The following is a 24,372-nucleotide window of genomic DNA, read 5'->3' as shown; positions in this document are numbered from 1 at the left end:
TTGCCCTTTGTTGCCGAGGAAACTTGAAGTGAAATACGTACCGGCAGCGAAACTCCTGCTTTTATCTCCAACCTTGTTGCCTCGGCCCCCGCTGTTATTTATTTACCTTTCTACACACGCACCACAACATGTCTGTTTGACGGCTATTACACCCTCCACCCGATTTCGACATACTTGCCAATCATTTTTTCTTTTTCTTTTTTTCTTGCACGGCGCCGTCTGCTTAGATGGATTTGTGCTGGTAATACGCTGATTGGGCTTTAATGCTACCTGCGCCTATGGCCTCGTTCAAGGTGTTTTCGCCGGGTGGGCGACGGCCTTCTGGGTAAGTATTTTGTTGTTTCCTACTCTAAACACAACCGCGCCTAGGTATTTCTGAGAGACGATCTTCGGGTTATCTGAACTAGTCAAGGACCGGTCTTGGAACATACTATCCCCCTATCACCTCGGCCTAACGCACAAACACTATTAATACTAAGCTTTTGCGTATAAATGCATTCTAACCTACTACTTCTTCACTCCACACCTATCACACATAACTCTTACTGACACGACAATAGGGGCGGCAGCTCTCAATCAGAGCAGTTAGGATCGCAACAAGGATACAACGACGTTGACAACGACGTCTGCCCGCCTGGATCCAGTGGCATCTATATCACCAAGACCAAGGGTGGAAAGCCTGCGTTGGCTCGCAAGAAGCATGACAAACTACCAGAGGACTTTGGAATTGACCTTTTTGGCCAAAACATCGGTAGCTCATCTCGTGCAGATGTAGAGAAGCGGGCTCGTCGCTGTAGGAGCTTCTACTCTCCAAACTCAGGCTTTACTTCACCTTCACCTCCGAGTCAGCCTCGCACGCCACAAACTTCATTCAATAACAACAACCAAGCTCGCGAATATGGAGCCTCTCCAGTTGGAACAGTGCGTAGAAGTAGACTTCGATCTGCTTCAGTCTCTACTCCCGAACGCATCTATCGTGTCGAAGAGAGCCCGCGCAATGGTAATACATACCACGACAAAGTATCTGGAGCAAGAGATGCAAACCAGATGCCTGTGAACTCTAGTCTTCCAACACAGCAAATCCCTATGGTATCTTCACTGCATACACCTGTTTCTCCACTATCGCCAACTTCATTTTGGAATATGAAAGCCAATGGTAATGGCACATTGACTATGGAGCCTGTCCAAGGTCCTTCGGCTGCTCTACCTACTAACCCTCGAGTATATGCTACCTCTACGCAACTACCTGACTACGGCGGCCTACGAAGTCTAGGACAGAGACAGTCTCCTGGTGCGGCACCAACCACCCAATATGCACAACCCCCGGTATACATGGCTCCTCAGTCTACGGCAGTGCATTCGTACTTTCAACCTCATCAGTATACCGCTCTGTATCCAGAACCTAAGTCTCCTGCTTTCCCAGTCCCCGGATCCATGCAGGTTCCCTTTCCTGCTTTTCCGCTTTCACCAGTAGCACCTACAACGCCCCCGGCAAACTTATCGCCTGGCGAGAGCAGCAAAGCAGCCTCAAGCAGCGCCAGCACTGCAAGATTCATCCCTAGCGAAGCTAAGGAGTTCGAGGAGCATTATAGTGCAACTATGAAATCTCAAGTACAAGAGGCAAGAAATGACGAAGGCAAGAAACAGAAGGGAGCAATAGCAATAGAGGAAATTAGCAAGTATATACAGCATGTCCATATTTGCGCAGCTTGTGGAAAGAAGCGGTCTAGGGGATATCAACGAGCACATCCGTTGAAGAGGGGCGAAATACCGACCCGAGACTATTGCCGCAAATGCCTCCACCGTGCTCTCAAGGATAACGATACTGCGGATCTTGATGCTCTTATGAGCAACGTAAGTCGGATATTTTACCCTGGGAGTAGTTGAAATACTGATGATGGCCTATAGAATACCCGTGAACCTCTACGTCACGCTAGCTACGAGACCGCTGGAACCATCCGCGAAGATAAGCCAATGGATGCAAAGACCTGGCGTAGCCGTAAGCTGAAGAGAAGACCGGCACGCCTTAATCTAACATCAATGATCCCATCCCAAAAGGCTAGTCGAGCAGATGATATGGAGCTGCCTTTGCCAGTATCCTCAGGAGAAGAGTCGGATTTCAGCGTCTCAGCGCCTATTCCTATCCCAAGTTCCAGGGAATATCGCCATCGAAACAAGCGTGTGGCATCATCCGATAAAGAAACCCGACACAAGGTTAATATCAATTCGTCTACTTCTAAACTTAAGACGTCTCGGGATCGTCGAGAGAGTTCCCCGGATGAGGATGGCAGATCTACTTTGAGGAATGCTGCTCATACTAAGAGTTACAACACGACGGCCAATCGCGAACCCAAGGGATCGGCGGAGACGACTTCAGGACTTGGCCAACATGAAGGTCCCGGTAGAATCTACGGCAGCGGCATTGAGGTCCCATCTCTAACTACCGCCTCGCCAAAGAGACGCACTAGAGTTCCACGACCGAATGTTCCCAAATCAGTTTCTGAGACTGTCCCCAAAGTCTCCGCAGGGGGCATTCCCACGTTATCGGAAGCTGCTTCCCTAGAGAGCGAGGCTCGTGATAAGGTGTATAAGAATATAGATGATGATTTCGAGCGTCTCAGCTTTCTCAAGGAAGTCCAGGAGTTCAAGAACAAATACTCTACCTTTGACGACAAAAGTCCTCGTGCTCAATGGCCAGCCCGCGAGGGTTATGATTCGGCTAAAGAAAATAGGCCTGTTTACGATAGAGGACCCAAGACCTATAACCATGGCCGAGAGAGGCCGAATTTAAGCGCGATGCCCGACTTTGAGCAACCCGCTGGAGGATCAGGACTTGGTTGGCATGGATATTCCAGTCGCGAACGAATCGACCGCTATCAAGATAAACCCGAAGCACGCCAAGAGTTCCAAGGACATGTAGGCCGTACAACGGAAGCCGAGCCAGACACGCCAGATACTCCCACATGGCCGTCGACACCGACTTCGACGGATTTACCGTATGACAACACGGCCTCTATCCCAGTTTTCACGGACGATTACTGGGGAGGGGGCGAGGAAGATGAGGACTGGGCTGAAAATAGTGCGCGAAACTTGGCCGAGGAAGAACTGGCATCTGCCGGTAAACTCTTTGACGACTTGACGGGTGGTAACTGGGGTAAATCTCGTACCTCCTCCTTTTTTATTCCCACCTTTGTGACTCGCACTGAGATCTCCGTAGAGTCTCTTCGTTCCAGCGAAGAGCAGAATTGCGCCACTGCCGATACTTCGACCGTTACTTACCAACTAGCTGAGACTTCGGAGACGGGCGAGGATGTCGACCAAAATGGGTCTGCGAAAACATTCCGTAAGCTTATGACAAAATGATGTTGACTTCCCGTGAACTAGAATGAATAACTAACCCTATGCGCAGGAACCTTCAAGCAGAACAATGGAGGTGGTTCCCGCAACTGGATGCCACCGTCGTACCATGATACCTGGCAACGATCCGATCGATCCGGTCGACGTGATACTCCAAGAGAACGACACAAGAATACTATGTACCACTTCGATGAGAGAGAATCTGGCAGCTCATTCGACCCGATGCCCCCGGACCCTACATCCTCCATGGCCGGCCATACAGGACACTCGACGGAGAATATGCCGCCCAGCATGTTTGACTACAACCAGTCTACCACTAGCGGAGGATGGCATAATCACCTCTCTTCGCGACACTAAAAGAAACTTTGGACTTTACTGTCACTGTTATGAAACTAATCAGCAATCAACCCACTGTTGCCCCGTTTGCACTCGCACACTTGCACACTCGCACATCAACAATTGATGGCCAACTAATACACTTGTTCTGTTCGGATATTATGCCTATGCTGGCAAAGACGAAGATTCGATCGTAATATCACCACCTGTCGATAGCATCTGACCTGACCTGACCACACACACACACACACACACACCTATGCGTGTTCCTGTTATGTTGGATGGACTTTGGCGGTCTTATGAGTTGGAACGAAGGAATTGGACAGACAGAATGACACTTTTGCAACTATTGGAGATCGCTTTTGCTCTTTGTTTGAAGGATGTAGAAAATTGTACTTGTACCCCCATAATGACGTTTGTAGGAAGCATGGAAATTCAGTTTCAGTTTGCAGATAACTAACTAGCACAGTTAGATACGTCGTTGTTTTTTTGGACCCAATTGCATGTATGTTAGTTAATCACTGTCGTTACTGTCGAGTTCGATGCGCTTTACACAATAAGAAAAGAGATAGTTAATCCAACCAATATCTCGTAATTAGGAGGATCGAACGTTTCCCATCCTTTTAAAGGATCACAACCTATAATCCTAGGCTATATACTATGCATACGCCTGTCTATCTATCTGGGCTTGGTAATTAACGCAAGCACAGTGACATTTCGATTTGATCCTCTTGCATCCCGGAATTGTAAAAATGAATAATAAATAAAGATAAAGTTGACAAAAATGTTAAAAAGAATTGCCCACTACTGGAGTCGAACCAGTCATCTCCTCATAGCTTCCTTAGTAGTACTTGGACAGTACTAGTGAGGCGCATTACCGCTGTGCCAAGCGGGCGATGACGATTGACATGGAACACACCTTTATATACATAACGTATTCGTCGGTAAAATCAAATCCACTCTATTTCCAATACATACAACTAAGTCAACATATTTCGCAGCACCAACTTTTGCCGTAAGTATCTTCAATTAATCGCGTATATTTGTATTTGCCGCCATCTACTCGTATTCTCTACGCTTACTATAGTTTAGATTTTGGATCTCTTCGAGCTTCGGGAGGGCGACGAATTACTTGCAACTTCCCCTAAGCTAAATATAGAGGTGGTATTATCGCACTATGCAGACATTCTCATTAAGCTATCATTTCATTTACTTCATGCTCGGCTTCACATCTTACAAGGCATATGACACATGGCACAGGTTTAGATAATTTGGGAATATACGTTTTTTTCCTGCCTCATGTTCAATACCTGTACAATGGCTAAGCCTTCCATGGCTGCATTCCCAGCTTTGCCGGTAAGTGTATGAATATGACCCAGGATAGGCTGCCTGCCCATCATTTTATCTTTTCTCCCCACCCCATCAACACTTCGTATCCTTACTTCGTAATTCCTTTTCATTAGTCAACCCTCAGAACTCTAGGTCCCCGCTTCTTAGTTGCCTTCTTCTTTTTGTGCCCCCTCTCAAAGGAAGCGGCAGCCGCATGATCTCGGCCTACATTGTCGAGATCTTTTACCTTATAGATTCTAATGATCCAGTTTTCGCTAGTGTAAGCCTCCTCTAGCGTGTTGAGGACTGGGCCCTTGTCGGGAAGTCGAGCACCTCGGACACGATCTTGGGCCTGTCCGGGTGGGAAGAGAGAGCCGTAGTTGTAGTACGACATCTTGTACCTTGATTTGAGGGATTGTGTTAGTAAGAGGCGTCTCTTGACCAAGGCATAAATAGGGGGAAAGCTTACATCAAACTGTTCTTCATGGTCTCTGAAGCCTGGTCATCAACCCTGTACTCGCCCCGAGCAGTGAAGAAATCGCGCTCCTTGACTTCATCAGGCCAGATACCTTCGGCGATCCTTACCATCCAGAGGAACTTGTTGATATCGTCGCCAGAATAGCCGAGGAGACCGCCGAAAACGACAAGGACGTAATCAACTTCGTGCTGGCGCATGATCGGGTAGCTTACTTCCTCTCGCGAGCTCATGGCTTTACCGACAGTAGCGATATGGGTGTTGTTCCACGTATTGTTGTCAACCAAGGTGGGTCGGTCAGCCATGCCACCGATTTGATAACCATAATCCCACCAGGACATGATCTTGGCGTCCTCTTTAGTGTTTTGTCGAAGCCATTGATAAGCTTCACGATAGTCGTCGATGATATGCTGGCTTCCATCTGGCATCCTGCTTGCCAGGACAACAGAGGGCGACGAATAAGCGTTTGAAGTTACCCAAGTACAATGTTGTACGAAGAGGAGTAGGTATAATGTCATGCATCCAGCTATGAAGCCCTTCGACAAGAAGTTGTAAATACCTACTACGGGCTGTGATGCGGTACGGAGTACTCCGTGCTTTAACGCCTTCTTCGAATCGGCGCTCTCATCCTCCTTGTTGTCTGCAGGTATCGGTGATCTGGCGACCAAGTACGTGTCGAGAACTTGGGAAACCGCAATGGCAGCGGCCACACATACGACAGGGGTAAGAGTGAGCATCAGTCGCACCATGACGCCGGCGAAGTAGCTGCCAAACAAGGCGTACACAATGATGAAGACATGCTCATCTTCTAGTCTCTGGAAGCACAGGTAGACACCAGCTGGGAAAAGCCAGATCAAGAAGTTCAGGTCGAAGAAGAAGGCTGGCCAGGCAGTTGGCTGATGCTCGGACACGGACGCGATAATTGGAATATGAATCTTAGCGTATCCTGTATCCCATAGAGAATAAAATCGACCGGACCAGGGCGCGATGTATCCAAGGGTCGTGAGACCAACCAGACCGAGAACTGAAATTCCGAAGACACCGCCTAAACCGACATAGAGGAACGTTTGGAATTGCCGGCTTGGGACGGCTGACCGTACGTACTCGAGGAAAGCGACAAGTTGGAGGAATCCGAAGATACCCAGAGCCGGCATATGTTCGCTGGTACGGACCGGCAGGAAGCCGACGAACGGGATCTGCATGCTAGCCAGAGTACCAAGAGCATACCACGTGGTATACGAGACGTAGAGGCGCATGCTAAACCTGCCCATGCACACAAGCACGAAAGCATGCAGAGGTACCAAGCATGTGATAAAGGCGTATCCACCCCACGAGGCTACCATGTAACCGTAAAAGAGAGCGCAGAGGGCACCCCATAGTACGGAACCCAACTTCAATGCCTTGATCCAGAGATAAAAGGTGAAAACAAGGAGGAAGATGGCAATAGCCTCGTTATCGTAGGAACCAGCCACAGATCTCGAGATGTAACCTGGGGCAATACCCATGAAAGCTGCAGCAAGAAGACCAGCAGATGGGGAGGTGGTCATCTCATTGGTAAGGAGGTAGGAAGCGAAAGCAGTAAGGCCGGAGAAGGCTGGCGCAAGAAGCACACAGATATTTCTGATGTCAACGGGAACGGCCAAAGCTCGTAGGAGATGGTAGATAACGCCGCTTGTGACCATCAACCCAGGATAGAGGGTACCTCCGGTAACTCGGCCAAGAGGATGCCACGTTCGGTCGTCGAACCAATCCCAGAAGTCGTAGAATCCATTGGCAACGAGGTACTTGGTTGCTCGGAAGTTGAACCACGGGTCGACTATATATATAGCAATCAGCAATCAGCAATCAAGTTAGAGGCTGTACCTAAGTGATATATATATATATATTGCTATTATTTGTACGGAATAGTGGGATAGTGGGGATAATAACTAACACTCATGGATAATACTCTCGAAGCCTATAAAGAATAATAGTCAGTAGGTAGCTTTCGACGTAATAGAGAGAGAAGAGAGGAAGCATACGAATAACTGAGAACAGTCGACTTGCGACTGCAGCGCCGGCAATAAAGCAGAGAATAATAACCCTTAACAAGGTTTTGGTATTCTGGTTCTTGCCCACGCTGACGAGTAAGTCGACAGGCGTAGAGCTGGTGCCAGTTGCGACAGCCATTGTGGGTGAGTGCTGCCTCGAGACAATGCAACTAGGTGGTAGACGGTGTCAACATTTGAGAAAGATGTAGTATGTGAAGGAAGAGGGTGTGTTGAATTGGGAAGTGAAATTCGTAGTTCAGTGATGAGAGGACAGCTGGAGCTTTCATAAAATCCAATCCATCCGCGCGTCGCAGTTGCAGAAAGAGCTCCACGTCTGCAGGGGTCTTAATTCAATCTACATAGTAACTACATGTATTCTGTAATTATGTAATCATCGGGTATGCGCATTATGCTACATACTATGTACCTAGGTACTTGTATGTCCATCATGTATGTAAGTAGGTACCTACATGTATATAAGCATTCACACCAACGTGATGGGCTCTCGTCTTAAATCTTGTTAAATATTTCAAGACATTGTTTATACAATATTAGGCATAACTATACATCATACAAACTAAGAGCTCTGTCTTTCGTATCATAGCTAGATCAATAGTAATTGAGAGTGTCCATCTGTCAGAATGCTATCCACCTACTCAATACTCAATATTGCCTCAGCATTTTACTAGAGGCTTTTCATATAGATTTCATATGGCTGTAAATGGACTGAAATATTGGCAGATTCTGTCTGAGCAAAACCCTAGTCCTCGCCTGCTTGGTAAATTGGATGCAACACGTAAGGATAGGAAGTGATAGTAAATAATATAAAATTCACTCAAAGAAATTGAACCCAGCCGCCAAGGGCCGTACCATAAACGTCATGCAAGATCCGGCCATCCCAGTGCCAAATGGGTCTAAGTTAGCATAAGTTTTGGTATTGTACACATGTACAGCGTGAAACCCGAGGAAATCTATGAGGTGGTTGTTTTTGGGAACCATATCGCAATCATACACAGAGCCTGCAAAGTCGCCGGTAGAGGAAGCAGCTTCGATCCAACCCCGGCCGCACCGAGTTCACCTCCAGCCCTCTCTCCCGTCTCTGCCCCTAGTCTCTATTGCATTTCCACGCGCATCGGGCCTGGTATTAGTATTATTACATCCCTACGGATTTTGTGCCGCGAGGGCGTTGAGGTAGGCTTCCAGGTCGAAGTTGGGGTCCATCGGGTCTTGATTCACTAATAGTACCGTTAGCATCTTATTGGACTCGCATGTAACCATGGAAAAACGTACAGGGACTCTTCTCAGACGCCGCAGGAGCTGGGTTTTTGGACTTCGCATATTCGGCCCTCGCCTTCTCTATTAACTGCTGCTTGTGTTCGTACTCTTTCTTTGCCGCGGCGGCCCTTTGCGATGCGTTGATACTTCTCTGGTGCGTGAAACCGTAGAAAACACCTAGAGCAAGAGCCGAGTACCGGAGCACCTATATAAAATGCTGTCAGTTATGGCCTCGTAGTATATCTCGGGCATACGGCGAAACCAGCGGCACACGTACGTTGGCTCCCGAAGTGGTAGACATTGGGCCGGTATGTGCTAAGAGACGGAACGAGCGATCAATCAGCGGTGCAAGGGACGGCGATGGGATGCCAATTGGCCCTGTTCCACGAGGGGAGGAATTGTCGAGGGTCGAGGGTTGCGGTTCGAGGTGGGAGGTGGAATGGTGAGAGGCTTGTTACGGAAGTCTGGACGGCGTCGGGAAATTTCGCATATTGTACTTAATTTTTTTACAAACCAGCAGAAGCCACTGCTAGAGAATGTCGATACATGTGGTGGTACGAGCCGAGCTAAATAAGTGGGGGTAAAACAAATACATCAAGACTAATATGAACCAATAGAAAGACAGAACTGTAGGTAACTGCCCAAGTAACATCATTTTTTGAGACCTTTGCAGGCTGTTAGCTAGCTAGGTGGACGCACGGATGCTACCGGCGTCGCGATGTCCCGACAAAGAAACGCGCATTCATTTAAGGTACAGCTGATTAAGGATTAAGGTAGACGTAGCGCCCGTTAGAATTTCAGTAACAGTTGCGATCCCCTTAAACTTTAAGCTTTAACATCCACTAAAGAAAATACGGAATACAATACAACCATTCAAGTCCCTCGTACATAATACAGGATACAGACAGGTCTCTACATAATACAACAACTACCTAGGTAATACAATAAACCGACAAACCGACAAATCCTCGACCACCTAGCTTTAATCCAGATCCGTTTTCCCTATAAGCCAGAGACCACACCCCGGCATGGGTCTCGGTGGAGTACAAGATGCAACAACGACGAGATGAGATTCTAGCAAAGAAGGCGAAACTCGCCGAACTCAAAAGACAACGAGAATTAAGAGCTAGTCAGGCGGCCTCTGTTGCTAGACCTAGCATAGGCGGCGGACCTAGCGATGTCGGTTTATCCCGCCCGTTATACTTCAACCTCTTCCCACTAACTCGCATCATAGCTCATCTCCCCCACTCCGGGTCGCGACAATCGCAAGGTCATCGAGTCCTTAATTAACAGTCTAGTGGGCGAAAGTCGACCTGCATCCTCCACGACGGGCGTGGCATCCCCCGGTCTACGAGGAAGTCGACCCAATAGCGTCCTCAGTGCCGACGACTTGAGCGGTGAGCACTCACACTCAGAATATGCTTCCCAGGTAAACGGCCATCCTGCCTCAACCCAGCCGCAGGTCTTAACAACGGTACCCCTCCAAACCGTATTCGAGTGCCCGCCATCTCCCGTTAAGGAGATATTCTCCTACAGCAAAGGCGTGCAAACTACAGGCGACTGGACGCCCCCGGCCACCAGGCCTCGAGCCTTTTCAGATCTCGAGGATGAGGACCTTCCTGTCACATCCACTCCCAACAAGCGGCTGAGCAGGTGGAAACGCGAGAGAGAAGAGGAACTACGTCAGAATTTACGGTTAGAAATCGAGGAGGAATTGAAGGCTGCCCGGGAGTTGATTACCGATGGACCCTTACAGACCAATTCTGTTGTCACTTCGAATTTCCCGGCTAGGGCATTAAATAACGAGGAGTTAGCAGCTGTTGTAGCATCTGACGACTTTGTTGATTTTGTGGAACGTTCAACGAAAGTTATCGAGCGAGCACTTGATATTAGCAATGAGTATGATATCTTGACGGATTATTCGCTTCAAGCCCACGACATTGAGGACGAGGATGAGCAGGTGGGTAACACGGGCGGAAAGGGACGCCGGAGAGTTAAGGAGGTTGTGCAATTTTACGATGAGCGGTGGTCCAAGAAGCGTATGATTAGCAGCATTGACTTCTCGCCAAAGTTCCCTGAGCTGCTGCTGGCATCTTACACTAAAAATCCGTCCGCTCCCCACGACCCCGATGGCGTTGTACAAGTGTGGAATCAACATCTCCACGACCGACCCGAATTCCTCTTCCATGCCCAGTCTGATATTCTCACGGCAAAATTCTCTCCTTTCCACCCCAACTTAATCATAGGCGGTACGTATTCCGGGCAGGTCCTCCTATGGGATACCCGGTCCAAATCTGCCCCTGTACAAAAAACACCCTTGACAGGCTCGGGCCATACGCACCCGGTCTATTCCGTCGATATCGTCGGTACACAAAATGCGAACAACGTCATTTCAGTTTCTACCGACGGCGCTTTCTGCGTGTGGAGCGTCGATATGCTTTCACAGCCGCAAGAATCACTTACTCTCACAACACCACCTCCCAACAAGTTCGAAGATCTTGCACCAACCACAATGGCTTTTCCCCAAGCAGATCCAACATACTTCCTCGTGGGCTCGGAAGAAGGCCCTATATATCCATGCCACCGATACGACCGTGCCGGTGCTAAGGCGGGCGTCGATTCTCGCGTTTGCTACAAGGGTCACGCAGCTCCCGTCATGAGTGTCGACTTCCACCCAGCTCGCGGCCCTGTAGACCTAGGCGATCTGGTTCTCTCTTCCTCCCTCGACTGGTCTGTCAAGCTCTGGAAAGTCCGCGCCCCCGCCGCAACAAGTACCATTGTCGAGAGTGCTGGCACCGCCGTGCCCCCGCTCCTAGACTTCGTGCGCGAGGACGTCGTCTACGATGCTGCCTGGTCCCCCGTGCGCCCTGGCGTCTTCGCCCTCGTCGACGGCGCCGGCTCCCTGGAGCTCTGGGATATCACCGTCGAGACAGAGATCCCGGTCGCCAAGATCAGCCCTACCCCTCGAAAGGACGGGCGACAGTTACTCAGTAAGAGTCTGAACAAGATCGCTTGGGAGACTAGTGAGGGGAAGAAGCTGGCGACTGGTGGTATTGATGCTGTCGTCAGCGTGTTTGAAGTCGGTCCTGATCTGGGTGGTAAGGAGGCGGTGAGGAGCGAGGAGTGGACTAATGTCAAGAAACTCGTCGCGAGACTCGAGGCCGTTAGCGGAGGGGTTGCTGGCTTCGTGTAAGTGCTCGTGTTTGGGGTTTCTATTACTATTATTACTACTACCCTTGTTTGATTGTTGGGAGGGAGCGGTTCTGGCTGTGGCCCTCGTGTCAGGAGGAGTAACGTGGGCTGGCTACCGTGCATGTGTCCGTATTATACCCAGCCCGAAAAATGGCATTTGTCGAACGATGAGATGACATGGTGAGGCGTGGTGCGGCGTGGTGGTGTCTGGCCTATAACCTAGCTAGAAAAACTAGGATACTTAGATACTACTACTTCTTGAGTAGCATATAAGCCTACAATTAATTGACCTTGCGACGGGATAAAATATATGTTATGTGTGGTGCTTAGGCAACCTCATTATACCTCAGAAATGCATATTTCTTATAGTAAAACATTTCCGCATCCAATACGACCTACAAACTCGAACATACAAAGCCCCGATCTCGTAACTTATTCTTATCATTGATCGTGATCGTAGCTATTACCTGCCGATGCGTGATTCCTATTCAATATCATCCACAGCCCAGACACCCGCGCCCTTCTTCTGGAGGCTACCCCTAAGTTTCCCGAGCACAGCCGTCCTGCGCTCCCGCTTTTCCTTCACAGCCTTCTTCTCCGCGTCTCCAAAGCCGCTCAGCTTCTTGCGCGGCGGAGTGTTAAACATACCTCCGCCGATGCTCCCTGATACAGAGTGACGGAACACGCTGCCACGCTGTGGTGTGCTCTCCCGCATTGAGCGTTCTGGAGAGAATACTGACGCGGATAGTTTCTTAGCGTTTGGTGTGGCAAAAGGCGAACCCTCGCGGCTGTTTGGACCGTGTGAGCTGACACCTAGCTTCCGCATCTGATTCTCGAGGACGTCGATATCGCCGCTACGCTTCTCGACCATGGTGGTCAGCTTAGTAATGGTGCGCACAACCGCTTCGATAGTCGGTGTTGGACCACCCTTCCCATTGGCGCTGTTGGCAGAAACGATCTTAGCCTTGAGCAGAGTTAAGTTTTCCTCTGCCTCCGTTAATAGCTTTGTAAACTTTGCGTATTCTCGTCGTAAATCACTCTGTTGCGCCGCCTGCTCGGCACTAAGAGGTAAACTACGATTTGCAATAGTCTGTTCTGGATCAACATGCGAGCTAATAATTTTCTTGAGATCCGCTTGCTTGTTACGATCGCGAGTAAGCTCACGTTGGATATCTTCGCATTCTGCAAGCTTCCCTGCCACGTCTCTCACTCTCGCTCCCTCGAGAGCATTGGTGAGATCATCGTCGATGATGTGAGCTAAGCTCTCAAGTCCGTTTAGGGTCCAGTCATCCGGGACAGCCAAGTCATGTCTTGTATACTCCTTGACATAGAGCTCTTTGTGCCCCTTAATGAAGTTCGCGAGAGATCGTGCGTTAAGACCAAGAGTATCAATCATTGAGTTGATGTCTCGATATACAGCCTCGACTTGCGAAGGCACACTATCACCTGCTGGTGGTACTGTACCCGGATGTGCGATAAATTCGTCAAGCTCAAACGTTGGCTTCGGTTCTGCTTTCAGTAGATTTTGAACAGCATCATCCTCTTCGTCAAGAAGCAACTGTTTTTCCTCGGCTTCTTTTTTCGCCTTTGCTTTCCGTTGCTTCTCAATCATATCTTCAAGATAGGCGGCGTTGGAAACTGAGGGACCGACTTGGGATTGCTGTCGTCTAGATGCCCCAAGAATTTGAGACGCCATACCAGGCGCACTAAACGATCGTGACTGGTCCCTGCCGAGCATTCTCGTCGGTACTGAGCCTCGCACTGGGCTTGGTGAGCGTGGACTAACAGGGTTTGGTTGGGGGAAAATTGGAGCGTTCCGGCTCAATTCGCCAAAGACGCTTCGCCGGTCTTGATCTGGGCGGGATATGGTAGAGAAACTTCCTGCTAAACCATCGAATGAGCTTTGGGGTGTAAACCCGGGGGTCTTATTATTACCCGTACTAGAAGGGCTGAGATCTTTAGCAACATCGACACCGCTACCTTCACTGACGGCCTCAGTGCCTTCCTCTTCATCTTCCTCCTCTTCAGCTAGGTCATCCTCACTATCTGACGGAACAGGAGGAGGGTTTGTTGGAAATTTGAAACCAGGTCCAATGACTTCAGACACTGGCTTAGCAATGGGAAGAGCGGGTAACTTAGTTTCGTAAGCTTTCGGCTGCTTTACAGGATCCGGTGGTAGGGGCGAGTCATCGGCAGGTTTGGGCTTGGTAACAGTCCCAGGCAACGGGGGTAGAGGAGCGTCGTACGCCTTCTTATTATAGACAGGATCAGGTGGCAGAGGCGCACTATTGTCAACAACAGGTAACGCTTTGCGTGAGGTCCCCTGATCCGCTTGCTTGGGAGTTGAATCGGCGAAATCGGGAGGTAAAGGTACATCTTCGGCCCTGGGAGGCGTGTCTTTGATTTCTGAGGTGGCAGATGATGTCGAGGAGTCGCCTAATGAGTAAGCATCTTTGCTAGTAGACTCTGGAGGAAGAGGTGCGTCTAGAATACCTTTAAGGGGCTTAGGAGTTTCTGGCTCCGCTTTCACTTGAGGAGTTTCAGATGTTGGTGTCTGAGAGACAGAAGATCCGAAAACGCTACTAAGGCCGCTAGGAGTTTTCGGTTGAAATCCGAAGATTCCTTTGCTTTGCGACGCCGTCGAAAGGGGGGACATGAATTTCGACGGCGCGGGTGTCGACGTTGGCGTAGTTGACTCCACGTTCGATGATGGCGCTGGCTTCGAAAAGGGACTCTGTGTCCCGGTCGCGAATGGGCTCGCGGCTACAGGCTTTGCTGCTTCATCTATTGTAGCTGCGAAGCCCGAGCCGAATAACGATTTCTCCGTCTTCGGTGTCTTTTCGTCAGTGTCATTATCTCCCGCATTCGGATCACGTTGAAAACTAGACGTCAATTTGAACGGCTGTGACCCAAAAACACTTCCAGTCCCCGTACTTTGCTTAGAGCTTGGGGCCCGGAATATGGAGTTAGTATCCGTGTCCATAGAGACATCAGGTGTATCCGGCTTCGTGGATGCGAATATGCTCGATCCGCTAGAAGCATTATTAGTTCCAATGGAAGCAAAGCCGCCCTTGTTTGCGAAACTAGCAAACCCACTGCTTGAATTCACGGCACTAGGGTTTGAGCCTGCGAATGATCCCATAGCTCCGCCCGCATTACTAGAGTTGTTAGCGATGCTAGCGAAGCCCGACTGACCGAAAGCAGGCGTGCTAGATGAGGCAGACCCTGAAGCCCAAGGTGAAGATCTTACGCCGAGCCCACTAGATTGCCCAAATGCCGGTGCGGGACTGGTACCAAAACTTGATGTACCAAACGAAGGTGTACCGAATTTCGGCGCCGTGGCAGCAGCACCAGCGCCAAAAGTACTCGATCCAAATGCAGGCTTGCTGGCATCACCAGAGGAAGGCTGAGCCCCCCAGGGTGAACTCTTTGAACCTAATGCTGAGGTGCTACCAAACGCCGTCCCTGCTGCCGCTGACGGGGCTCCAAAAGTAGTGGGTTTCGAGGCCCCGAATGGGGTTGGTTGGACGGGTTTAGGGGTCGTCGTTTCGTTAGAGCTTGCCGTATTGCCTTCTGCAGCTACAATCCCCGGATACGTAGTTCCTCCCCTAATAGATTCGGAATATACAACCCACCAAACTGAAAGTATGCCTTCGGCATTCAAAACCCAATAACCTGGTAATGGGCCAGGCGATTGATCTATCTCATCAGTTGGTATAGGTTTATAAACCTTCTCTCGGCTAGATAAATCGAGAGCTGTACCAATTACTGCCGGAGTCTCCATGCCTTCACCCATTGGTAAAGTAGCCCGTTTAGAATCATCGGCCAACTCGGTAGTAGTGAAGATACCCGACGGAGCACCCGGGGCCAGCGGCGTCTTCGAACGCGTAAAAAGACCAATGTCTTCTCTAGCTGTCGAGGAGCAAATGAGGAGGTCTTGAAGATTTGGGGGGAAGTCTTTCAGTCGCACAAGAGTATGGTGGGGAGTCCGGTTGTTGCCAAAGGGCTCTACGGGGTCGCTAAGCTTTTGGAATTGGAAATTCTCCCCTTGTCTTGCGATCAGATGGCATCTAGTCTGGGGAGACTCATCTGAAGCAAGCACATGGAATGCTAGGAAAAGATCGTTCTCGAGCCAAACTAAAGACGAAACTATACGGCTATTAGTTTAGCAAGTTACCGAGTGTAAACAAGGGACCTACCAAAGTAATTTGCATCCAAATCCGGTGGCCTAGGGATATTCGCCTTGACTTCACCATCAGGTGTCATCTGCTGTATAGTACCGTCACCAAGGCCAGCCACCAACTGCTTTCCCTTATTACTCCAAGCGACACAGCTAACTTGGTCTCTCAAGACCTGACCGGAGGGTCGCGATATAAAACCACGTTCCTTCATGTTTGCCATCAAAAGTTTGCCTTCATTCGTCACAACGGCGCATAGTTCACTCTTCTCCAGGCTAGGATTTGGTATCAAAGCCCTGAGTGATTCGCCATTCGTGGGTATTTCGAAAGCGGCCTTGGTCGAGCCTTGTTGCAGGGCTTGGGTCTCATATACTGCTAAGCCTCCGCCTTCCTCGGCCGACAATATCAGATAGGCTCCGTCAGTTGTAAAAGTTAATTGACATATTCGGAGAGGTAAAGGTAACGTTAGTGGAGGCTCGAAAGCTCGGACGTCATTGTCGCCATCTTTAGGGCTATCGAACGCTTTTCGAACAGCTTCCGTAGAGGCTAGCACAACACCATCAGGACCAGCGGCAGCAACGAGACCTTGTCGCGACGCGATGCTGAGAAGGGAAGCATTATTGACGGGGGGCGGAGACCACTGTGATGTTAAATGTAGCTTAGCATCACCAGACAACGACAGGAATCCGAGGGCTTCGGTCTGAATAGGTTCCGGTGGCCCTTGGGCGGCGTCCCCAGCTGTCTGTCCCACGTTTCCGAAGCTGAATGCCATTGCTACAGCAAAATGGGATACTGGTTTCACGGGAAGGTATTCATGGAATACTAGCTATCACGTCAGTAGACAGAGTTGTTCGTATCAGAATCTTCAGTTGAGTTAAAGGAGTATTCGCCTTATTAGGACACTTTCAAGTGTAAAAGTATCTTTCAGGCAAACAGGCCTGTCTCCATAGAGGAGGACATGTGACAGTGGTCTAAAAAAAAAGATAATAAAAGTGAGATGTATTTTACAGTTGGCGCGAGAGAAAGTCGAGCTCAAATTCTAGAACGAGATGCGCCTAACAGGTAAATTACCACCTGCATACTTAGGAATGTACCTACAGATGTTCGCGTTACCCCTGCTACCGCATCAGAGCTTAGGATTGGTTACTACGCCTCCCTAGGTACTTTCTACACGTCATGTACTTAAGTAATTGCCCTCTATTCTAGTTTTACTAATGTATATTAGAAGTATTTAGGTACCTTATTCTACGTACAGTACTTTTAGGCAGGCAGAACGCGTGCACTGTATGCAATAGCTGGAAGAGCATTGAAGGTAAGGTCCAATGCAGGCAGCTAGCTCCTGGTCGTCATCCGCCTTGTTGTATCGTACCTACCCAATTCGCAGCAAACAACCGCATTCTACCTTCGTTGCTACTTGGATCTAAATTCAAGTCTAAATTCAAGATTCCAATTCATCACCAGTTGATATCCTTTTCACCATACCAACATTTAACCACCAGACACCGGATCGCATCCCAAGTTTTATACCTGAACCTATCCTGAGAAAATAATATAGTACTACCAAAATAAGCCGGGATGCCTGGTTTCGACTTCTCAAATTACAATCGCAATGCGGCTCTGCACGCCCGAGGTGTCCCGCTGCCAAAGGCGACCAGCACGGGTACTACGATCGTCGGGTGCATATTCGATGGAGGCGTTGTGGTCAGTCATTTTTCAATATCATCGCCAGCCCTCCGTTAAGAATGATGACACTAATGCAAGGCTGGCAACAAACAGATCGCAGCCGATACTCGAGCCACCAGCGGCCCCATCGTCGCTGACAAGAACTGCGAGAAGCTACATTACATCTCGCCCCAAATTTGGTGTGCTGGTGCAGGTACCGCCGCTGATACAGAGTTCACTACCGCCCTTATCTCTTCTCAACTCGAGTTGCACTCTCTTTCGACCGGTCGGAAACCCCGCGTCGTTACTTGCATGACCCTCCTCAAGCAGCACCTCTTCCGATACCAAGGTCACATCGGAGCATATCTAGTCGTTGCCGGTGTTGACCCTACGGGAACTCACTTATTCACTGTTCATGCCCACGGTAGCACAGACAAGCTTCCTTATGTGACCATGGGCTCTGGATCGCTGGCAGCTATGTCCGTCTTCGAATCTCAGTGGAAGCCGAACGGTACCAAGGAGGATGCCATGCAGCTCTGTTCACAAGCCATTCAGGCCGGTATCTTCAACGATCTTGGTTCCGGATCGAACGTTGACTTGGCCGTCATTACCGCAGACAAGACCACCCTACACCGTGGCTTCGTCAAGCCGAACGAGCGTAGCCAGAAACTAAAGAACTACAAATTCAAGCGCGGTACGACAGCAGTACTCAACGAAAAGATTATCACCAAAGACGAGATCGGAAAGTACGTCAGCGTGCAGGAGCTAGAGTCGGCGGAGGGAGAACAGATGGATGTTGACCCGTGAGTGACGAGGAAGGAGATGATGCAACGATGATCCTCTGTATCGATATTTTGTGATAATACGAGGTTATTGTCCCATTCACAGCCAGGGTAATCGATGAATAATCATCGGTGATACGAATCCATACGAGCTCCACCTATAGCTAGGCAAGATGCTCTTCAGAATATCGACCCTATTACCGCAATATTGATACTTAGATAATCAAATCCCAACCAACCACAAAACTGTATATGTGAAGGTTTGATACTACTAATGTCTAGTAATCTATCGCGTAGTCTCCTTCATTTTACAAAACTAAACGCTATAACCCCAAGGTTGCCATAACCACTCTATCTCCGAGTTTGACGCTTGGTGCATAAAATATCTTATCAGGACCCTACTAATACCAATCACAAGTGACGGAAATGGGGTGAAACTGAAGACATCTTGATATATATATATATATATATTAGGCATAGATGAACCTTCCTTAGCCACACAACCTTGGGTGTTTGAGCCAGTAGCAAGTTAGGCCCAAAGCTAATCCTATATAAATTTTTATCAAGCCCATTATTATGATTTGCATAATATGCGAACAACTATGTACATAGACGAGCAGCTCAAGGATGCCCGAGTTTACGAGGGATATTGTCTGGCTCATTTCGATTTCCGAAAATGGAAGACTTTTTTGAGAAGGAAGTTCGTCCATGCGCAGTTTTTAAGCGTTTTGATTTGGTGTATCCTCCCAGAATAGCGCCAAACTAAGTGCCTTTTTTTATTCTTGCAATAAGTTACACTCCGAATTGTATCTCATACAACTTCGCCATTTCCTAATAGAAATCTCTCATTTCTTTTAAGGATTAAAATTTAATGACCTTATTTTCTTAATCCAATTTTTTGAATTTTTTTACTATTGTGGTTGTCAAGAAATAAGTTTACGAAAAGAAGGATATTATTTACCCAAGACTTAAAATCGGCACTTATTTTGACGCCTTTCTGCCTCCAAAACAATAGGTCTTACCGGGTTCTCCACTTTTATCTTTTTTTTTTCAAAATACGTATTTTTTATAAAAGCTTAGGTTCGAATCCCACGCTTTTTTCCCTTATCCAAAATACTTTTAGGAAATTCTAGTAAAGCCTGGTATTCGAGTTTGTTGCCGTTACTTCCGGGCGGGCGGGCGGCGCGCTGCGCGCGCCGACCACGCGCCCGGCAACAACGGCACGTGATCGACCTTCGTCCGGATGTCCCTTTCAAAAGTTCGTTCCATATGTAGGGAGACCCCTGTCACTCCCGACAAGCTTTGGCCATGCTTGGCTGCGGCTGTTCACCCATTCGGTAAAGGTATTTTATTTTACTTTAATCTTTCAAAACAATATTTCTTCTTTTAAATAAATCGTAAAATTTTGAAAAAAATAAGATTTTTAAATATGAAAGAATCAGGTTTAAATATACTATTTTCAAGCTATAGCAATGTTGTTTTTAATCGTAAGAAGTAGTATTAAAATTAGTGATAATGATGTATACATCTTTAAATGTTTGAAAGGGGCATCCGTAAACTCGGGCTTATTGTGGGGTGCCCTCATGTTTGCGGGGGAGTGGGTTCCCCATTTCAACGCATGCGGAAAAAAGCTAGAATGGTCCCATTCAACGATCAAATTATTTGAACATACATGTCCAGGAACATCTCTCGTAGCTAAACTATCTAACCTAGGTCCTGAGGTAATTATACGTAATGATATTACACGTCTAGATTGGATATTATTACCTAATAACCATATGATGCGTTCACCTAGGTAGATACATCCAAGTTCCCTGAAGCCATGCTCGGTCTTATTATTTGGAGGCTATATGGGTATTATCCCCACATCCAAGCTTTGTCTTCATCAACGAATGACCTTTAATGTCCCAGTTAACATGACGAGCGACTATAAGATGACATAACGGTGCCTATTTGCCCAGCCTGCCAGCCGCTACTCCAACCGGGGTATAAGCAGCCAAGGCAGGCTGCCCTTGCTCTCCCCACAAACAGAAGATAGCTTTCAAAGTTTTCCAGGGCTTCCAAGTTAGATAGTGTTTAGTGTACCCCAACAGCCATGCAGTCTGGCTGACGGTCGAGGTACTGCAAGAATGTCTATAAATATACCTACGAGGCTCTCCCCAAGTTGTCGTGTCGTCACGCCGAGTGCTTTCGTTCTTACTCCCACATTGTTCGACTTGTGATCCTATAAAGTATGGCAGGCCTACGGCGCGTAACGGCGGCATTAGCTTTCATCTCGTCTCCTATCGTCTATGGTCTCTACCAGAATGGCTCGTCCTTTTCGCCTTGCGATTCCCCTCTCTATTGTCAAGGCGACGTCTTAAAGCAGATCGAATTGGCTCGGCCTTTCTCCGATTCCAAGACATTCGTAGACCTGTACGTTTAAGGATCATTGATTTTGAGATTGCACCAGCTAATAGATAAACAGGCCGACAAAAGTGCCCTTGGACAAAGTTCTTGCCGCCTTCGACAAGCTCGCTAAGCCTCTCAGTAATAATACAGAGCTTAACGATTTCTTATCGACTTACTTTGGTCAGGCCGGGACCGAGCTAGCTCAGGTTCCTAGAGACCAGCTCGAGACTAATCCTGTATTCCTGGATGACATTGATGATTCTGTGGTCAAGCAATTTGTACAAAAGGTCATCGATATATGGCCCGATTTAACCAGGACTTGTAAGCAATGCGTTGAGACGGCGATCCTAAGATAGATCATACCGCGTCTGAATACACTAACACTGAGATTTGTAGATGTGGGTGCCAGCAACTGCACGGGATGTGTCGATAGTTTCATTCCGGTCAATCGCACTTTCGTCGTCGCCGGTGGGCGGTTCAGAGAGCCCTACTACTGGGATTCGTTCTGGATTATAGAAGGTTTGCTAAGAACCGGTGGCAGTTTCACTCAGATCTCCAGGTCAGCCGTCTACGTAACCCTACGACTATAATACGTGTTAGGCGTACTAACACACCATTAGGAATATCATTGAAAATTTTCTTGATTTCGTTGAGCAATTCGGATTTGTTCCCAATGGTGCACGCTTATGGTACGAACGGACAATCACTATCCTTTTCCGCCTCCGAGTTCTACTCATTCCCTTCACTACTTTACCCTTACATTTAAAAAGGCATCTCAAAACATAGACGCTAACTTGATTACAGTATGTTAACCACATATTTCCATATTCTCCTCACATACGTTTTCCTACTTAGTAGGGACGTCTGTTGGATGAGAGATTATGACAATGACGAGGGAATTAACACATGATAGACTATCTAAACCGCTCCCAGCCACCCCTCCTAACACAGATGGTTAAGACTTATATTGACTATACCAACGACACGAGTCTCCTCGAACGCGCGTTGCCTCTACTCATCAAAGAGCATAACTTTTGGATAGAGAACCGCACATTAGCAATCACGTCGGGTGATAAAACCTTCCATCTTGCGCAGTAAGTAACATCTAAGAACTATAATTTAATGGCATCCTATATTCTAATATTAAATGCGCAGCTATGAGGTCCAAAACACTGAGCCGCGACCAGAGGTATATGAATAATTTCATTTTCTTCTCTTTACCCCATCTCTTAAAGTCCAGTAATTCCCACGAGTCTAGCAGTTAGATAGCTGTCAAAACTTTTATCACACGTATAAATCTGACTTACGATGCAGTCATATCGCGAGGACTACATTACGGCCAACAACAGGTCATATTACGCAGAATCCGGTATCATTTATCCCGAATCGCATCCTCTAAATGAGAGCGAGAAAGCCGAGCTCTACTCTAACCTTGCCTCGGGCGCTGAAACAGGATGGGATTATACCTCGCGATGGATTGCTAACCCATCAGATGCCGCCAAGGACGTTTATTTCCCGCTACGCTCTCTCAATACAAACAATATAGTCCCTGTAGACCTGAACTCGATACTATTTGCCAATGAGATGGTCATTTCAGGCTATCTAGGCAAGAGTGGCGACAGCCCGCTGGCTACGGAATTCGAGCAGCTAGCTAAGAATCGCTCAGAAGCCATGTATGCGCTGATGTGGAACGATAAGTACATGAGCTATTTCGATTACAACCTAACCTCAGGAGCGCAAGACCTCTACGTACCATCGAACGCGGACACCACCCCGGCGGAGAAAGCAGATGCCCCCGAAGGCTACCAGGTATTCTTCCATGTCGCTCAATTCTACCCCTTCTGGCTAGGCGCAGCTCCTCCACAACTCCGGGACAATCCCCTAGCCGTGAAGCTCGCGTTCCAGCGCGTTTCCGACCGAGTCTCTGAGAAGGCCGGTGGCGTTGCTGCCACAAACTATGTCACCGGCCAGCAGTGGGATCAACCGAATGTCTGGCCACCACTGATGCATGTGCTCATAGAGGGCCTACTCAAAACCCCGGCAACTTTCGGAAAGGAGGATCCTGCGTACCTTGAAACTCAGGACCTTTCTCTTAAGTTGGCGCAGCGCTACTTGGATAGCACGTTTTGCACGTGGCGTGCGACAGGCGGCTCTACGGATGAGACGCCGAAACTAGAGGGACTTGGTCCGGACGACGAGGGAATTATGTTTGAGAAATGGTATGTCTATAGTTCCCATAATGAGCCCGCTGGGTCGAGTTTTGTTCCGGATTGAAGCTAACATGATTGTAGTATGTCGTTTCCCCCCTTGTTCTGTATACCCTCGTATCCCCCATTTTACCCATAAATATGAACTTCACTATACAGCAGACTTTTGAGACCCTAGCAAATATTAATTTTTTTTACAGACGCTGACGATTCGACCAATGTTGCCGGCGGAGGAGGCGAGTACGAAGTCGTCGAGGGATTTGGATGGACGAACGGTGTGCTGATCTGGGCGGTCGACACGTTTGGCAACAAGCTGAAGCGGCCCGATTGTGGTAACTTGACGGCAGCGAATATCGACCGGAAGTTAAGAAAACGGGGTTCTTCCGGTCAGCGAGCGGTTGAGTTGTCCCCTTATGACGCTCGGTGGGTAGCAAATCTCCGCCAAGGACGATAAAGGGGGTAAGGTGTGTTACATCATCTAGCATGTTAGAATATGAGTCTATAAACATACGGGTGCTGTAACGTAGCATTATAACCTACCTACACATTCAGGATACTTATAATAATTATTATTGGTATGAAAGAGCATAAAGTATGTGTTTCTTCTCACTTCTCTGCAGTGATTACTGGGTTATATAATCGAATCCATAGGGGGGCTTCATGATAAGGGACTGTAACAAATGAAATGTAATATATCTGCTTTATAATATCAACACCTCGGGGAGGCTATAATTACGAGAAATACACTATGTCACCTTGGGTGATCGATTCAAGACATTAATATGGACCTGATATAACAGGTACTTTAGATCAAGGAATAAGTATGCTGAAGTCCTGTTGATACGGGTCACAGAGTTACTGGTGCTAATCAGCACGACTGAGTACCAGTGGTCAGTCCACAATCATCCTTGGTTACATGATACCGAGGTTTATAGGTCGTAAAAGACCCGAGATAATCTGAGCATTACTCATGGTATTCTAATCATCTAGTTTTGGCAGGTCAGAGACCATAAATGCGGCGTCTTATTAGCATACTTCATATTTCTTCTGACATTAACATATGCTCTCAAGGAAACCGAGGCATTGGCAATCTATTATCATGCATTCGGCGTGGCCGTTTTTGAAAAAAACATCTATGATCGGGATGTTAAGCCGACG

At 48.1% G+C, this 24,372-nt stretch overlaps 7 protein-coding genes and 1 non-coding gene across 8 annotated transcripts; 4 read left to right on the top strand and 4 right to left on the bottom strand.

The window, feature by feature from the left end:
* Positions 1-263: 263 nt before the first annotated feature.
* On the top strand, positions 264-3,714 carry F5Y00DRAFT_265688 (uncharacterized protein; the record flags this gene model as incomplete). Its single annotated transcript, XM_048011822.1, has 4 exons — positions 264-325; positions 561-1,854; positions 1,909-3,343; positions 3,410-3,714. 4 exons carry the CDS (start codon positions 264-266, stop codon positions 3,712-3,714), a joined length of 3,096 nt encoding a protein of 1,031 aa, XP_047861213.1.
* Positions 3,715-4,491: 777 nt separating this feature from the next.
* Positions 4,492-4,588, bottom strand: F5Y00DRAFT_t137. Its single transcript has one exon. It is a non-coding gene; the product is annotated as a tRNA-Thr (tRNA).
* A 255-nt stretch (positions 4,589-4,843) lies between these two features.
* Positions 4,844-7,854, bottom strand: F5Y00DRAFT_246534 (glycosyltransferase family 66 protein). Its single transcript, XM_048009175.1, has 4 exons — positions 7,519-7,854; positions 7,431-7,454; positions 5,492-7,313; positions 4,844-5,423 (listed from the first exon to the last, which is right to left on the bottom strand). The coding sequence occupies exons 1-4, from the start codon at positions 7,664-7,666 to the stop codon at positions 5,153-5,155; spliced, it is 2,265 nt and encodes a 754-aa protein (XP_047861212.1). The 5' UTR covers positions 7,667-7,854; the 3' UTR covers positions 4,844-5,152.
* Positions 7,855-8,026: 172 nt separating this feature from the next.
* On the bottom strand, positions 8,027-9,365 carry F5Y00DRAFT_246532 (ATP synthase subunit E). Its single transcript, XM_048009174.1, has 3 exons — positions 9,080-9,365; positions 8,818-9,007; positions 8,027-8,762 (listed from the first exon to the last, which is right to left on the bottom strand). The coding sequence occupies exons 1-3, from the start codon at positions 9,101-9,103 to the stop codon at positions 8,689-8,691; spliced, it is 288 nt and encodes a 95-aa protein (XP_047861211.1). The 5' UTR covers positions 9,104-9,365; the 3' UTR covers positions 8,027-8,688.
* Positions 9,366-9,558: 193 nt separating this feature from the next.
* On the top strand, positions 9,559-12,301 carry F5Y00DRAFT_246531 (WD40 repeat-like protein). Its single transcript, XM_048009173.1, has 2 exons — positions 9,559-9,981; positions 10,037-12,301. Exons 1-2 carry the CDS (start codon positions 9,853-9,855, stop codon positions 11,993-11,995), a joined length of 2,088 nt encoding a protein of 695 aa, XP_047861210.1. The 5' UTR covers positions 9,559-9,852; the 3' UTR covers positions 11,996-12,301.
* Positions 12,302-12,336: 35 nt separating this feature from the next.
* F5Y00DRAFT_246530 (uncharacterized protein) lies at positions 12,337-17,216 on the bottom strand. The gene is made up of 3 exons (XM_048009172.1): positions 16,194-17,216; positions 14,488-16,143; positions 12,337-14,430 (listed from the first exon to the last, which is right to left on the bottom strand). Exons 1-3 carry the CDS (start codon positions 16,942-16,944, stop codon positions 12,479-12,481), a joined length of 4,359 nt encoding a protein of 1,452 aa, XP_047861209.1. The 5' UTR covers positions 16,945-17,216; the 3' UTR covers positions 12,337-12,478.
* Positions 17,217-17,510: 294 nt separating this feature from the next.
* Positions 17,511-18,891, top strand: F5Y00DRAFT_246526 (proteasome subunit beta type 7 precursor). Its single transcript, XM_048009171.1, has 2 exons — positions 17,511-17,873; positions 17,949-18,891. The coding sequence occupies exons 1-2, from the start codon at positions 17,748-17,750 to the stop codon at positions 18,639-18,641; spliced, it is 819 nt and encodes a 272-aa protein (XP_047861208.1). The 5' UTR covers positions 17,511-17,747; the 3' UTR covers positions 18,642-18,891.
* Positions 18,892-20,290: 1,399 nt separating this feature from the next.
* Positions 20,291-23,760, top strand: F5Y00DRAFT_246524 (glycoside hydrolase family 37 protein). Its single transcript, XM_048009170.1, has 8 exons — positions 20,291-21,031; positions 21,084-21,328; positions 21,404-21,566; positions 21,628-21,695; positions 21,921-22,101; positions 22,163-22,196; positions 22,322-23,225; positions 23,415-23,760. The coding sequence occupies exons 1-8, from the start codon at positions 20,850-20,852 to the stop codon at positions 23,666-23,668; spliced, it is 2,031 nt and encodes a 676-aa protein (XP_047861207.1). The 5' UTR covers positions 20,291-20,849; the 3' UTR covers positions 23,669-23,760.
* The last annotated feature ends 612 nt before the right edge of the window (positions 23,761-24,372 follow it).

The sequence above is a fragment of the Daldinia vernicosa genome, assembly GCF_022497035.1.
Source record: "Daldinia vernicosa strain CBS 139.73 unplaced genomic scaffold F5Y00scaffold_58, whole genome shotgun sequence".
NCBI lineage: Eukaryota > Fungi > Ascomycota > Sordariomycetes > Xylariales > Hypoxylaceae > Daldinia > Daldinia vernicosa.
The sequence above is the reverse complement of the archived record's forward strand: the minus strand, read 5'-3'. Positions and strand labels throughout refer to the sequence as shown.